Raw genomic sequence first — 16,813 nt, 5'->3', positions numbered from 1 at the left:
AAAAAATCCTATTTTAAGGACCTCACATAAAAATATCCAAGGTAATAAAACCGTTTTCACATTTTAAGTTAAAAAAAGAAAACAAATAACTTTTAAACTGTAAATGTAAACTATTTGTAATGAGAGCTGAAATATGTCTGTACTGTGTATTTACCTCCTTGGCTGCATCGTGATGAATGCTGGTGTTCTTTAGCTCCACAATCTCTGAAGTCTCTCCAGGGCCAAAGTGAGTCACAGAGACGGAGTTGGGAGCGTGGGGCATCCCGAGGACAGTGATGGTCTCAAACTTAAGGTTGTTGGGGTCCTTATAACCGGTGTGCGTCGCCGTCATCGTCAGAACATTCTGGAAGATAACGTAACATTTTTATTGATTTAATGCAATAAAGACCTTAATGAAAGTGATTTTATTACATTTATTGTCAATATCCTAATCTTTTGTCCTTTCTCTGATGTTTAGGAAGAAAAATTATGCCGTAATAACATGTCATACTGACTGCACATTAAATAACCACAGCTAACATCAAAAGTAATGGCTGTGGACTCGTGAAATCTGTGCACTCATTTCTGTAAAACGACTGCTGCAATGGATTTCCTTTTGCCTACATCCCTCAAAGCAGAGTGCTGCTACAAGAAGAACATCCCTCTCTCATACATTAAACATGTAAGGCAGCCCCTTTACTTTAGTGTAAAGCAGCAGCATGGGGCACTTGATCCAACAAAGCTTTAGCAGCACAACATGGATCAATCAAGCTCGGTGATCTGGACTGAGAAGGGCAAAGCCTCAAGTGATTTTCAACTTTGAACACGAGCTCAGATCAGAGGGAATATGCGGACCCGGCCTGAAGTGTTGCTGCATGTGAGGAAAACTTACATCGACAACAGAGAAGTCGTAGTGGATGTAGTTGCCATTTTCAACGGTTGCTGTAGAACAAGAAGTTTCAGTTCTTCAGGTTAGTGATGTGCAATAACTGCCACGCAGCATCTCTGTAGAGTGAAGTCATTATTTGTGCAAAACAGCTCTATTTCCAAAATAGTAATACCTCTTGAATCTCCGTCGTCCCAGAATAGCTCCCCAGTTGCCTGGTGGTTGTCATCAAGAGCGATAATCAACCCCATGGGTTTGAGACGGCTAGAGAGGGGCACATAATCACACGGATGTTATTGAGCTAGGTAAAAGCCAGCGTAAATACATATGCTTTTAACTATCCGTGTACTGTGAAAAGATGTAACTGGGTTGTGCGTGCACCTGTATGTGGTGGTGACGTCAGGCTCCTGCGTAGGGAGGATTGCACCGCCTCTGATGTGTAGGCCGAGCTTATCGGCAGGTAGGAACAGCTCCACGTGTGTTTTGCGTTGTCCCAGCCGCTCCCTCTGTTGAACCAGACAACGGAAAACTTTTACACACCAGAAGAGTTTGCATTGCTTGCAGGACAGTCATTGTAAACCACCTCATGTCAGGAGAGTGGTTATGCATATGATTAGACAAGAGCAGATGACTATGGGGAGTAAAGTATCATCCAATTTATGTATGAGCAGTTCTGCCTGTTTGTGTGAAGCTCTGGACTTGTGTGTGCATAATTCTCGATTTGTAACTCATACAATACATTTTGTGCATAACTTTGTGTACTTACAATTGTGTATTCACATGTACAAAAATTACGAAATTGAAAAAAAAATACAGTTTACACACGCACAACTTAAAATGACAACAGCTTGGAACTAACTCAACACACAACCTTTAAAAAAGTATGCACAAATCGCTTGTTACACACACACAAAACTACATCTGCACACCTCTCAAAGATTCATGTGTAAGTGATGAATTTAAATGCTGCTAAATGTCCCTTTGAACTTAGATTGTGAATATTTTCTGGGGAAAACTTTCCTACTTTCTTAATCAGAAGTTAATCAAATAAAGCCAAAATATGCATTTTTAAAACACTCAACACTAAAGTTTCTCTATTCTCATCCCTCAGTGTTGCTGTGCTTTCCCTTCAGGTCTTCTACAAGCAGGCGGGTCAAGGTCCTCCTCGACGCCCAGAGAGCGGACATAGTGGATCATTCCTATACATCCACTCCGCTCTCTGGCTGCCTGATCCCTCTGTATAAGAGGGCGAGGGTGCTGCCCCGAGGGAGCAACAAGTCTATCAGCCCTATACCCAGCATGGGTTAATTGTTGAGTCTATATTCTCCCTAGATGTGTGAATGTGGCCCTGTAGTAGGGCTGGGAATCACTGGGTACCCCACAATACAAAATACATTGCTCACAATATCAGTGCTATTGTGATACTGCAATAATTGGTAGAAATTATCTCTAAAAACTCACAATATTAAGAAGGACAAAGTTTTTTTTAGGAAAATACATCCCCATTTATTTTTCAAGCTTGAACACAATCATAATAAACAAACCTGTGTCTTATCTTGTGGAATAAATATTAGACACTTTCGTGCAACAATGCTAAGGCGTGCAACGCGTGAACGTCTCACCAAAGGGGGATGAATATTACATTTTATAGCCTTTTCAAATGAAAATAAAAGATTAATACTTGGTGAGAACCCATTTAGAATCAATCACAGGACTAAATGTTGTGATATATTACAATATCACTATTTTGGCACAACCGCACCCAACAGTAGTTGGGATAGGCACGACCCCAAAGGGGGTAAAGCCAGCTTGGAAGATGGATGGAGCAGAAACTTATTGAATCTCAACTTTCCGTTAATGGATGCGGTTTTGCAAATTAAAAGTGGATTTTCATGACCTTAGGTGCCTCTTTGGGCAAATAATGAATAAGCACATGCATGCGTTGGCCGTAGGAATGGCAATCTTCGTCTTTTAGTTGCTCCCACTAAACTCCAGGATGACCACAACCAACGGCCCTGAGATGGGGCAAGGGGGTTACAAGAGCAGAGGTGTTGCACTCATGATCTCTCGTCTTTGTTTCCTCTTTAATGAACCAATCATTTGCAGGAATGTGGGTGCTCCTGGAGGCCATAAATCTGGACTAAATCGTACAACACTTAGACTGATGAGGCAGCAAAACGTTTCAAGGAAGACAACGCCAACTGGATGAATGAGAACCTACACCAGCAGTAAACTCTATTTAAAAAGTAAAGGAATGATTGGAGCCTTAAAGGCATTATAGTTTGTTCTCGAATACAATCTTGACATTCAGAGACTGAAGTGAATGGGAGACACTATGACAATATGTTGTCCTTCACATTATGATGATATAATCTGTGACTGTAGCTCTTTGTGTTCATTTAAGAGGAACAGATACGTGTCATCATTTCTATCCCTCACTGTCACTCACTGTCTTTGTGTCCCTGCATTTGTTCCTGTGAAAATCCCGACTGCGCTCAAGTTAATTTTTAATCCCCTGAGGGCTGAATCCTCCTGACCACTTTCAAACACGTTTGAGCTTCCCCCTCTTTCTACCTTCCTACATTCATTTAGCCTCTCCTGTGGCGCTCTAATTTTTCTTATTACTTTTTTTTTTCCTTTCAGCCTGTTCCCAGCGAGGATACGTGTGTCTGTGTGTGTTTTCATGTGAGCGTCTCTCTCTTTTTTTTTTTTGCCTTACAGTATGGGCGTGTGTGTGGGCCAGAGTTAGTGGAGCGTCTATAAGCAATTTCAGATCCTATCTTCACCTCATTGTCTGCCTTAAAGAGGTCTTCTCTTGGCTTGTCTTCTGTTTCTTGGTCCTGCTCTACAGTCCTCTCATCTTGCCACTTCTCTACTTTCAGTAGTTTTCATTCCCATCTCTTTTTCATGCTCTCCTTTGTCACAGGTTGTCCTTTTCTCCCTGTTTTGTACTTTGTCCATTACTTGCGCTATTTTTTTCCCCTCTCCCTTCAGACTGTTTACTTTACATTTTCTCCCAAGAGTTCCCATTTTACCTTGCTTTTCATGGTCATTTTCACTTTTATCAGTGCTACCTCCAATCCCCCCTGCCCCTCTACCCAGATAATCACAGGGGACCAACCAGGGCAGACAGGCCAGAGGGAAGACGGCCAATCTAATCGCTCATCAGATCAGTAGCCACTTTACATTGCAACTGTGACGCCCAAATAAGGTCCCAACAGAGCTCAGAACCCATTTTATCTCTCTGTCAGGGAGATTGTCTCTTTCCTCCCTTCCTTGTTGCTTCTCTCTTTGTCATCACTCTCACACTTATCTTATCGCTCCGGTCTCCCAGACTGGAACTCTACAAAGATGCTCCTTTTTTGTCTGTGACCAAGCCCTTCTCTGGTGTACTTATATCAACATTTATTAGATACAATTGTGTGAGTAATATACAAAACAGCATTTGTTCCATGGTTAGCCAGTTTATGCTACACTTTGGAGTAGGTGTGGTATTTATATGAATGGGGGGGGGGTATAAATGGTACAGTTTGGTGTGGCCTAATGGGTCGATTTTTATAATGGAAACGACTGGACTCTAACGGACCGCTCATTTGAAATGAGTCATTGCAGCCCGTCACAACCCCAACCTAATATTAGTGGTGTTAAATAAATGGCAAGCAATATAGGAACTATCCAGCTGTAGTTTTGAGCCAGATGCCATCTCAGACAAGAAAAACATGAGGAAACAAGTGGATACATCAGAATGGAGCGGAGAGGGGAGTTTATACCGCACCGATTGTAGCACCTCTATCTATGCTACAAGCTTTTTCCAATGGCTATTTTGTCGTCTGTTCCTGATTCCCAACAATTTGACTAAAAAAATACTCTGAATCATAGTTTTATGCTTAAAGGGTAGCCAAACAGGGAAGTTGGAGGCTGACTCCAAGCACAGCTGAAATTTGAATATCCAGTCAGAGGGGTGGGGCTTGGAGGTAGGACTGTAATCATTATTGGAGCTCCAGAGACTTTTGAAACTTACATGGTTTGACTAATCACAAAATTTAACTGTAATACCTCGGTTAGGGGGCAGCACACAAGCGTTTTTTAACTTTATTTTCAAGAATTAAACAAGTTTATTTTAATTTGTCAAAAATTTGGCAATGACCAACAGACAGCACTATTAAAGCCCCTTTTATAGAGGTCAACAGCCAAAAAATTGTTGATTTAGGGTTTGGTTTCCCTTTAATATTGTCCTCCATCATGTGAAAAAAGATCATGTCAAAAACACAATTTTTATCGAAGCCGGTCTTTACAACTCTGTACGTTGCAGATGAAACTCTTCATGTAGCTTTTCAGAAAACACAAAACTCCTTAAAAGAAAGGCGGCATCCAGGCTACAGGTGCGAAACCACATTTCAAGAAGACAGAACATCTTACCGTCTCATAGTCGTACCACACGGCATCTGGGAAATATCCGTTCACGCGGTCCACGCCCTGCAGAAAACAAGGGAAAAAGATTTTCTCATTTTTTTCTTCTTGCGCACTTTTCATGCTTGTTGTGGATGATTTAATCTACAAGTACACCACTGTGATCTATACAGTGGATCCATAATAAAGTGTCAGCTGATTGCTTTGTGTGAGAGCATGTCGTGCGTCTGCAGTCGGTAATAGGCGCTTCAGCTCGCCGACACTTTAATCTAGCGAGGCTAAACACGAGGGGAGACGCAATAACAGGCAGCAAAGCGAGTATGGATGGCTTCTGATGGAATACATCAGTGCAGGCTCGTAGCTAAGAACGCTATTTTTAAACCGCTATCATCTAATATAAAGTTTTGTCCAAAGCCCCAGTGACATTTCATCTCCAGTGCTGTGACGCAACAGATGATGGAGCAGACAGCACCAAGAGACAATTGATAGGTGACAGCCTTTGATGGCTTAAGGTGGTGGACAGACAGGAGCAATCAATAGATGCGTGCCGAGCCTTTGATAGCATTGTCACTTTCCTGTGCTCTCTGACAGGGAACAACAGAGGGAAGAAGGGAGATAAACTCAGAGGACACAGTAAAAGAAAAGAGAAAAAAAAAATACTATCAGTTCTTTCAAAAAATACTGAATTGTGAAATACTTTGTGTCAACTGCTTATGTCACAGCAATCTATCAAAGGCACTGTTGGCACCAGCATCTCCCTTCCTATGTCTGTCACAGCCAGCGGCTGCATCCATTATGCTGAGGCCCCTTAGAGGCTTGTTAATATTGTCAAACAACAAGAAGTGTGGGGGACGAGTAAATAAGGAAACACATATATACACCCTTTAGTGAGAGGAATACAAAAAGCCTGATCTTAAACCCTGTGATAAAACATAAAACATGTACCAATTTAGCAAGAAAAACCTCTAAACTATTTCAGTTGAACACTAAAAAAGGTAAAATAGAATGAAAACTTGTTGTCATAATCAGCATCTAACCAAATTTAAAGCTTTTTTCCACTTTTCAACAGCTCACCTGCCATGATCGCCTGTGGCATGTCAGCCTGGGGCAATAAATGCTCCTTCAATAGCTCGTTTTCTGGTGTCTGATTTGCTAACAACGCCTATCATTCACCCCGCTGATTAATGGTTTTGGTCTGCAGGACGTAGCATAGCTGCTAACTGTAATTGAGACAGACACGGCATAAGGCCTGCATCCTCATGGGCTGCTCTGAAAGCTCAGCTAGCCATAAGGTAAGACTTGATCATGTGGGCCAAAGATTTGTCCTGGCAGAGCGATCGCACGGTAGCTGAGCTTGATGACAGGCCGAAGAATGGGGAGATGATTTAAAGCAGTGGAACGCGGTCATCAGGGTGAGTTGAGCGCAGCTGATTAACAGAACTCCGGCGGGAGCCAGAGCTTAACGAAAGGACCGGCAAGAAACGGAAGTGAAGGGAGCGGCATGGAGACAAAGCAAAAAAGGAGATCCTCTTTGTCAATCACAGAGAGGAAAGCTATGGCATCGACTGATCTATATGATAAAGAAAGAGCATCGTTAGTGAAATGCGGCACACAGGGACAGAGAGATGCTGAAAGGAAGAAGGAACAACAAAGCCCTACATCTGTTCCATGGAGAGTGCTTTGTTCCCCTCCAGGATTATACCATGACACTGCAGCTCTGCAACTCCCTACTACACTGCATACAGTAGAGCAGGGGTGTCAAACTCAATCACACAAGCTTACTTTAGATTGCGGGCCGAACAGGATAAACATTTATTGAACAGTTTAACACTAAATTTTTTAAACTTTAAAACTGTAACTTTTTAATATAAATATGAACTAGATATATAGCATTACCTGCGACAATGCTATTGTGAATGCTGTAAGCTGAATTTGGCAGCTGAAGATGCTAGTCCTGATAGCTGATAATGCTGAAATTGATAGTTAAAAATGCCGAAGCTGATAGCCAGCTAAAATATTAGCTAAATGCTAAATTAGCCTAAAAATATATATAAATAAAAAAAAAGGAAATCACAGAAATTAATTGTTAAAAACGCTGAAGCTGATAGCTGAAAATGCTGAAAATAATAGCCAGCTAAAATATTAGCTAAAGGCCAAATTAGCCTAAAAATCAAAAAAAATTAATTAAATCACTGAAATTGATAGTTAAAAACGCCGAAGTTGATAGCTGAAAATGCTGAAACTGATAGCCAATCTCGAAAAAAATCTAAAAAATCTAAAAAAAAAATAAATTGAATCACTGAAGATGATAGTTAAAAACGCTGAAGCTGATAGCTGAAAATGCTGAAACTAATAGCCAGCTAAAATATTAGCTAAATGCAAAAGTAGTTTAAAAATCTAAAATAAAATACCAAAAACTAAATATCCTATATTTTCAGCTGCGTCACCACTCGGCTCATCTTTTTTGCCGCACTAATGTGATTTGCCACTCAAAGTATGCCACTTGCTTTCACTCTTTTGCAATTCACAAGAGGCTGTGCTAAATTGCTAATTATTATTTAAGCTACTTTGTCATGAATGATTACCATGAATATGAATACAGAGTTTCACATAAGCATAGTCAGATAGATTTAGGTGCATGCACACGTGTGCAGATCAGGAACACACACAAACGGACACTGAAACAAACACGAGCACAGACACTTCCAACTCTTCTAATCTGCCGGTAATGAGGTCAGCGCTCTCATTAGAACTGAGAAAAGAGGAAGGATTTGAGAGAGAAAAGAAAGAGGGATGAGAAAGGAGGAGGGCAACAAAGAAAATCCTATGTCATGTTTTCCCAGTGGAGGTCAGGGTGTGTGTGGATGTGTATTTGTAACAGATCATCTCATCTGCAGGAACATTTCTGTTTCTGCTCCAGCTGATGGGTTCTGTATGATGGAATTGTAATCCTAGAGCAGATTTTATAGGGGAACCTCAGCAAATATGTTTTTTTTTTTTTTTTTTTGGGATGAATATTTACCGGATCCAGCACAGGTGTGATCAGCAGGTACTTTCCCCAAAGGAACTGCCGGTCCACCGTCCAGGTTGCACTGTCAGAGTAGAACCTTGAGAGGAAGAAAAGGTAAAAAAAAAAAGAATTGTCACAACACAATATAAGCACTTTCGTTTTGCATTTTTCATCAAGATAAGTTGTTTTTGATTTGCTTTATTTATTCTTAGTAATAAATGTCAACAAATAAAGCAGAACTGAAATGATAACTATAAGTCTTATGGTAAAAATGAAACATTTGACAATATCAAATAGGGCTGGGAATTACTGGGCACTTCACGGTATGATGTGATATGCGATACATGGCTCATGATATCGATAATATCACAATAATATTTAAATAATAATCCTCTATAATAACTCACATTAATATATAAAATATATCCCCATTTATTTTTCACCTGGAACACAATCATAATAAACAACTTGTGTCATATTTTGTGCAACAAATAATGCACTTTTTTTTGCTAATTAGTAACACTATGTCTTTGACAAGCATTGACACCAATTGAATTAGAATTATTTTTAAAATTCCATGCTAACAAAAGTACACATGAACAGCAGTGCGACTACTTAGTGCAAAATTATTGTAAACAACAGAACAAAAATTAAATAACTCAAGTAGCTGCCAGGCACATTGGTGCTCACGACAGCCAGTCTTGCAGTGTGCGCCCTCTATCGACATCCAAAGGAACGTCTCACCAAAGGATGACAAATATAACATTTTACACCGTCTTCAAACGAAAATAAAAGATCAATACTTGGCGAGAACCTATCGAGAATCAATTGCAGGACTAAATATCGCGATATATCACGATATCGATATTTTTGCGCAACCCTGTCATAAACAGTCAATATTTCAGATGCAGATTTAATGTTATTATACGCTTGTTAGGCAGCAAAACTGCAGTGTTCTCCTCAAAAAACACGATCTTATGAGATCTCAAAATGTATGATTGTATTATGGAGGTGGTTAACGTATTTTAGTGATATATTTTACTATCATGTCAGCTTTTTTTTTTTCTTTTCGTTCGGGCCTCTTGTGTTGTGCAGGATCAAGAGGAAGATTTCATGGTGTTTGGGTGAAGATGCATGTTTGCTCTAGACATTTGGGATGATGGGAACATACAGACTCGCTGCTCTAAGAGGTTCAAATCCACTCCTTGGTAATACTCATTAAGGAGAGAGCAATTATTTTGATTTGGTGGATCGGCTCTCTCAGCAGAATCCTCAATGCCGCTTGGTCTCTTTGAGAGCTTTGAGAGTTTGTGCTGCCAAACTCTATATTCATCTGCTATTAACTGTCGATTCTCTTGATGTGTGTGCCAGAATGATATGACACACATCATCGTTTTCAAGGGAGAGCCGGGTCTCAACTCGCTTGGCTTATGCCGGTTCATCTGTCCTTCACAATGATCACAACCACCGATGACAGTAAACCATGTTTACTCAGGTTTGCTGAACAGGAGCGATCCTATATTCTGTTGAGTGATCACTTTTGCCTTTTTACGATACTTACAATTCACCTGACAATCAAAAACAAAACTTTCAATGATGCGTCTATCTTTTTGTGATCTCTGTTGTCATAAAAATAGCTGATTTGTATTTGTTACAGCTTATTTATCTGCAATCTCTCAACATCCTTTGCTACACCATAGTTAAAAAACTACACAATTGGAAAAATGTTAAAGGAAAAAATGTTGGCTAGCTTATACTAAATGTGGTGTAATGTAATAAAACAATAAATAAGTACTGGTATGCAGTAGGGATGCAATGGTTAACAAAATGATAATTCTTATGGCGTTACATTTCTGCCAAAAGTCCCCCACAAGCGTATATCAAACTCCATGCGCCCAATAAACTACTGTAATAAAACAAATCATTTTTAATGTTCCCATTAAAAAAATAAATTAAAAAAATTAAGCAAAAACACACAATGAATGTTTCAATTCATTTTCTAAAAAAAGTATTCGATCACAGGTTGGGGAAAACACAAAAAGAGGAACTCTTAAAAAATTAATTTAAGCGTTCATTATGAGTGGAGCCAAAGCAGTTTGGTGTCAGGCATATTTAAATAAAAGTCTGTTTGTTAGATTTTCGATTTACAACTTTAAAAAGCTAACCAAACAGGGAAGTAATAGACTGACTCCACCCACAGCCAAAATTTGAAAATCCAATCAAAGGATATAAATTCAAATGTAGAACACCGATTCAACCTGTAGGGGGCAGTGCACAGGCGGTTTTTGACAATATTTCCAAGAATTAAACACGTTTATTTTACAGCACTTCTAGCCCCATATATAGAGGTCAACAACCAAAAAAAGTTGATTTAGGGTTTGGTCTCCTTTAATGGCAACACAAAGAATGTATCTGTTTTTCTGTAATAGTTTAGAAAATGATTATTATATGAAATAGTCATTTTTAAATCTTATTTTTTTTGTTTATTTTACTTTGAAAAACAAATAATACATGGATCCAGTTAAGTGGCGTCAGTATTGCCCTAGCAACGGTAGCAGGGTGGGACCAATAGTTTCCGTTTTGTTTTTTTTACACAAACTCGGGCAGGAGTTGTTACGCGCACGAGTGCGTAGGACTACAGGAGCACTCATGGAGACAGAATTGTGCCTGTGAAAAGTTCATTGCGCGCCTGGAGTTGGATATACGCTCGTGGGGACTTTTGGCGGAAATTAACGCCATAAATTGTGGCATCCCTAATGAACAACCTTTTATATTAAATGACTTACTCATGCAGGAGAGGGCGCACAACTGTGTCTCCTGAAGTGTGGGCTTTGTAGAAGAGTGTGTAGAGGTAAGGCAGGAGGGTGTAGCGTATGGTGAGGTAATGTTTGGACGTCTCGAGCAGAAGAGAGGATTCACCGTACCAAGCTGGATCCTGAGGCTGCAAACAAACCACAAAGACAAATTAAGGAAGCATATTTTTATAAAAAGAGAACACAAATTTGTTTTTTCATTGGCTGGAATGGAAGAAACTGCTCATTTGACATAAACACAACTGAGTTGGGGGAAATCTGTGCCTGAGTTTGAAAGTAAATGAAACCAAAAACAGGGTACCATTTTCTTTAACAGTTTAACTTTGATGAATGAGTGGCCGTTAACCTCATTCATAATGGATAAAGATGAAATTAGCTTTACTTAGGACTAATCTAAAAGTAGATTTAGTTGGGGGAAAAAAAAGAACAAAAAGAAAGAGCAGTATGATTTAATTTCCGTGGTAGTGGTGAGCAGGAAGGTGATTAGTTGCTAACTGGCCGTGCTTCCCTCATCTAGCTAATCATTTACGCCCTCGGCACCTTGGAGAGTCTGATGAGAACGTGTGTGATTGTGTACGTTTGGTCTGGGAGTGTGGGCATTTGATGAGTGCCATGATTAGAGAAAAGCAAAGGTCACACGTTAACTGCCTCGTTTTAGTGGCAGTCATACATCAAATTCATCATCATCGTCGTCATCGTCATCCTCCTGCCTCTGTCCTCCAGCAAGCCGGCTGCCATCCGTCCCTTCATTTCCAAACACATTCTGACACAGTCTATATTTAAATCCATTCCGCTACCTCGACGTAGCTATTTTCTGCTGCAGTGATGAGCGTGGAAATGTCACCTGAGGATTCAAGTTAAAGGATGAATTTCCAGGCGGTTCGGTTCTCAGGACTGACTTTTCTCCCAAGTTATTTGTGTCATCTATAAAAATACGGCAACTTCAAAATAATTCAACCCTGTTTTCGACTCGGCAGCCACTTTTCATGTCTCACAGTGGCACGCAGACTCTCATCTGACATGTGATTGTTATTGCTCTCATAATAACAGTAAACCTGCTATTTTCATTCAAAATGTCAGAATGCAATGAGTGAAAACTGTTGCTAGGGGAACAATAAAGTAGCACAATAAAAGATGTAGGGATTCATCAAGCTTTGCACTATGAAAATGTTTGAAATCAGGGAGAAAACCTGCTGGAATGCATCTGAGAAAGGTCATTTGTCAGTCACTCTACTAAACCTTAAAGAGTGACCAAACCAGGAAGTTGGAGGCTGACTCCACCCACTGCCGAAATTTGAAAATCCAGTCAGAGGAGTGGAGCTGGGGGCTGGACTGTTATCATTACTGGAGCTGCAGATCATGATGTCAGACTTCTGCAACGTAAATGGTTTGACCAACAACAAAATTCAACTGTAATACCTCAATTCAACCTGTAGGGGGCAGCAAACATACAATTTATGACTATATTTTGAAGAATTAAACAGTTTTATTTCAATGTTTTCAAAGATTTGGCTATGTCAAACACATAGCACTTTTAAAGCCCCATTTATAGAAGTCAACAGTCAAAAAAAGTTAATTTAGGGTTTGGTTATCCTTTAAGATTCCAGGGGCGGAGCTACAGCGGGGCAGCTGCTTCACCTGCAAAAAGCTTTCCCTGCCTGACTGAGTCAATATGAGTATCATTGTCGACAAAAAATTGGAAACCATCACTCAAATGTTTTTAACCAAAGCACAAAATAACAAAAGCAAAATTTTAAATGAAATTTTCTGCTACTCATATTTTACATATTTTTTTCAACAAATTCTCACTCCCAACTCATCTTGGGATGTATGGTTTGGGCCCCCTCCGCGTCACTTTTTGACTTTTGGATGTCTCAAACTCATCGTCTTTTGGCTGTTCCCATTGAATCCCCAGTCCCCAACCCTCAGGATGTGCTACCAGATGGGAAAATGGATTCGGAACCAGTACTGGATTTGGGTTAGCCTACCAGTACAGGTCCGGTACTATTACCCTAACCTAAACCCAGTACTGGTCGCCTTCTAAAGGGTTGGGGACCCCTGATTAGCATCTGTGGCCGGGTAAAAAGCTGTCCTTGGACCAGTACTGGCTCATAGCCCAGAGATTGGGGAACAGCCAGAATGTCAAAAAAAAAAAAGGAGTTGGAAAAAAAAAAAACATATGTCTATATTTGAGAATGCATTTTTGTGTGTGTGTGTGTGTGTATACTTAATTTTAATTCTGCTGTTCCCATTTGCTACCTTTTCAAAGTCTTCTGCCCCCACATGTAAAATGTTCTAGCTCCGCCACTCCAAGTACCACCATCAAAAACATTGTCTAATATATTAGAACAAAAATTTTTAAAGTTGTCCTGATCTTATTGGCCGTGTGTTCTTAAATGTGATTGGTGGATCCGAACACCTTTTTTAGTCCAATCAATGAAGCACCCAGATAGCCTAATTATTTCATCCTGAAGGAATGACAAATTCATTGGTAGAATAATTGGCTGTCAGGCTGGCTACATTCATTTGTGTAACAGAACGCCGTCAGAGTGGACTCACTTGTGACCAATATTTTCTCCTAAACCCACAGCTGGAGGTGGAGAGGTGCAGGTAGAGAGATAACTCCTCCATCTGTTGCCCGTAGGGACATCTAAGCTCAAACTTGAGCGATATTTTGCAGCATCCTGATTTCGGATCCGCCATATGGCGCCTCGTGTTGTGGCAGCATGGCACAAATTTTCATCCCCATTTTGAAACAAATCCGATTTGTTTAAGGAAGAAGTACAGCTTTGAATTTGATAACATTTGACTTTTTTCAACGCGTTTTTCTGCAGACACAGCTGCTTCAATCCACACTGTTGCTGAGGACCCTCAAAAACTCACATTTATAGAGTTAGACCTTGAATCAGAGGTCCCACTGCTCCCATTTCATAAAGCAATTGTACAAGTGTTTGTGCCATGGAAGCCTCCATGGAGGAAGAATGAAGTTTATATTTTTAACCGCCTGGACTTTATAGCACCTGTACATTGTTATGAAATGAAGGGTATACCCCGGAGCACTTTAGACCAAACTGTGGCTGTGCAAAACATAAATCTAAAACTGACAGTCTAATATAAGAACTGCTGGACAAAGTGCCTTTACACTACCTGGTAGCCCTCAGCGTTGTGGTTTCGGCTAAATGGATAAAAAGCCCCCACTTGCATCCAGCGACGACATAACTCTTCAGATGAATCATCAAAGAATCCACAGATGTCAGCTCCGATCTGAAAGAAATTTGCAAACAGAGGGTTTATGTTTTGCCAAAACCTGTCTGAATACATACAGTGTTTTGCATAAATGTGAGGAACTGTTTGTAAAAGAGTGAATAAAATGATGCAAAATGGATTTTTTAAATATATAATGACAAATACTTGCTTGTCATACAACAGATTAGTTGCTTTAACCTTTACCACTGGAGCTCCAGTGTTTATGTTCTTTGATTTACTGTAACTTTTCAACCGTTAACATGATTAAAATACTTCCAGCAGATTCCAATACGTTAAAGATTTTGTGTTAAAGCGTCACCGGCGACGCCTCAGGTGTTAAAGGGTTAACCTTTACGCATTCAGAGCCAGGAAAACAGATTCAAGTCAAGTGCCAGATCACGGTCTGCTTGCATCAATGTCAACAATGTTCAGGAGCAGAAAATGAATCGAAATTCCATATTCTATCGTTTATTTGGTTGTGTGTATGTGGGTTTTGTGAAACCGAAAATCTGGTGGACGGAAGTGAGCATATGAGCTGATGTTTGAGTTTATGTGTGGTAGTATTATAAAAAAAACTGACATACTGCCATGTTTTTTCATTTCTTGACTTGTGTTTGTTCTAAAAATGAACACATTCTGGCAATAATAAGATCAACATTGAGGCAGTTTTACGAATTTCACACTATAGTGATCATGTTTATTATTCCTTATTTATTCTTCCGTACTTTTTTTAAAACGTAAAAACTCAATCACACTTTCAGCAATCTCTGCAATCTTGGTATCCAAACATTCAGCTCGTTAAGGACATTCATGCTTGAATTTTTTGTATATATACATATTACGGATTTTAAGATTTTACACAATTCATGTGATTTTTCAGCCCCATTGAAAATGAATGAAGTTTTTTTCTGCAAAATTTGCCATTTCTGCAATCAAAACATTCAGCATGTTCAGGACAAATACACTTGTACTATTACGTGTGCATTTTTTTGAAATTTTGCGCAATTTTTGAAATTTTATGCATATTTTGCGATTTTTTTTCCACGCAGTTCTTTAAATATATGTACACCTTCTAAAATTTATGCAATTTTGGTATCAAAACGTTCAGCATGTTCAGGACATTCTTGCAATTATTTTTGGTAATTATACATTCAATGCAATTTTTGAATTTTTTTGCAATTTTCAAGAAATTTTAAAAATTCTTGTGGATTTTCTGCAAATTATGCGAGTTTGGCATCAAAACATTCAGCATGTTCAGGACGTTATAAAACAATTATGGTCAGTTGCTTCAACAAACAGCTTCAGCATCCCCAGTGACCACATTCAACAAACACTAGCATTATTGTAGGTAATGCAACTTTTCTAGTTTATTATGTTTTTACTAACTTCTCTACTCTGCTCTTTTGCCTTTTGGTTCATGTTAGACTTAGAATCTTAATCAACAGGCTTTAAATTCAGTTGGTGAAATAAAAACATTAGAAGGTGTGAGTTAATTACTGTTTGATGTACCTGCTGTTAAAAAGTAAGTCATTTATTTTTGGAAAATTGGTTCCAAATTGTATAATTACAGGGTAAATAGATGAAAAATTGGAGATGGAATTAAAATAAATGTCACCAAAAAAAAAAAAAAAAGGATTTTTATGACATTTGAAACTGAAAGAGATTCCTTTCTGATAGAAACACCATTGGTTGTTTGATTTCTGGGATGTGTCATGGAAACCTCCCAGGATGTTGACTTTTTTTTTTTTTTCCTTCAATAATGACATGAACTGAGGGGTGTTGTACTCACATAGGGGATTCCAAACAGGCCAAATTCCAGCATGCCAGGAATGGCCCATTTGATGTCATTCCAGTTGGCTCCATTGTCTCCTAGCCAGTGACCTGAGTATTTTCCTGCTCCTGGAAAGGAGGAGCGGGTCAGCATCATGGTGCGGTTTCCTCCGAACACTTGCTGCAGGGCACTGGGGAGCACAGAGGACAGAAAAACTTAGTGACTTTATCAGAAATAGAAAGGATATTTTTATTTCATGTTTTATTATTCTGGATATTCATCATTTAGGGAACCATCTCAATAAACCTGTCCGTGCAAAATGCATCTCCTGCCACATGTCTTATAGGAAAATGCATCTCCTGCCACATGTCTTATGGGAAAATAAGAGAATGAAAAGAATCAATTAAAGTTATTGCCTTTTTTAATCTATTTTGAGATAGTAAACATGAATTCCGATGACGCAGTTAGTACAAAGCTGAACTTAGGTTTGACAGTACATTTATGCAAACATGGCTGCAGCTTTAAAACATCGGTACATATTTGTTTATTTATAATATGAACATGAATTGCTAATGTGGCTGACTCGCTCATATGCAATCTTCTGATGATCACGGCTATACCATTTTGTTAGTCGAATGGGGAAATCCACTGTGCTCTGGTGAATGTCTTCTGCTTCTCCGAAATTGTGCTGAGTTTCT

General features: G+C 39.3%; 1 protein-coding gene across 1 annotated transcript in view; it reads right to left on the bottom strand.

Moving 5' to 3' along the window:
• Positions 1-16,813, bottom strand: part of si (sucrase-isomaltase (alpha-glucosidase)) — a gene marked incomplete in the record, with an annotated part of 58,542 nt that overhangs the window by 25,938 nt on the left and 15,791 nt on the right. Inside the window, 9 exon segments of the mRNA XM_024277857.2 lie at positions 155-343; positions 872-921; positions 1,041-1,129; positions 1,247-1,371; positions 5,285-5,341; positions 8,298-8,382; positions 11,072-11,226; positions 14,246-14,362; positions 16,134-16,305. Of these exon segments, the coding sequence (XP_024133625.1) occupies positions 155-343; positions 872-921; positions 1,041-1,129; positions 1,247-1,371; positions 5,285-5,341; positions 8,298-8,382; positions 11,072-11,226; positions 14,246-14,362; positions 16,134-16,305 (1,039 nt within the window).

This window comes from Oryzias melastigma, linkage group LG13, assembly GCF_002922805.2.
Source record: "Oryzias melastigma strain HK-1 linkage group LG13, ASM292280v2, whole genome shotgun sequence".
NCBI classification, from domain to species: Eukaryota; Metazoa; Chordata; class Actinopteri; order Beloniformes; family Adrianichthyidae; genus Oryzias; species Oryzias melastigma.
Note: the sequence above shows the minus strand (reverse complement) of the source record. Positions and strands in the feature narration are given on the sequence as shown.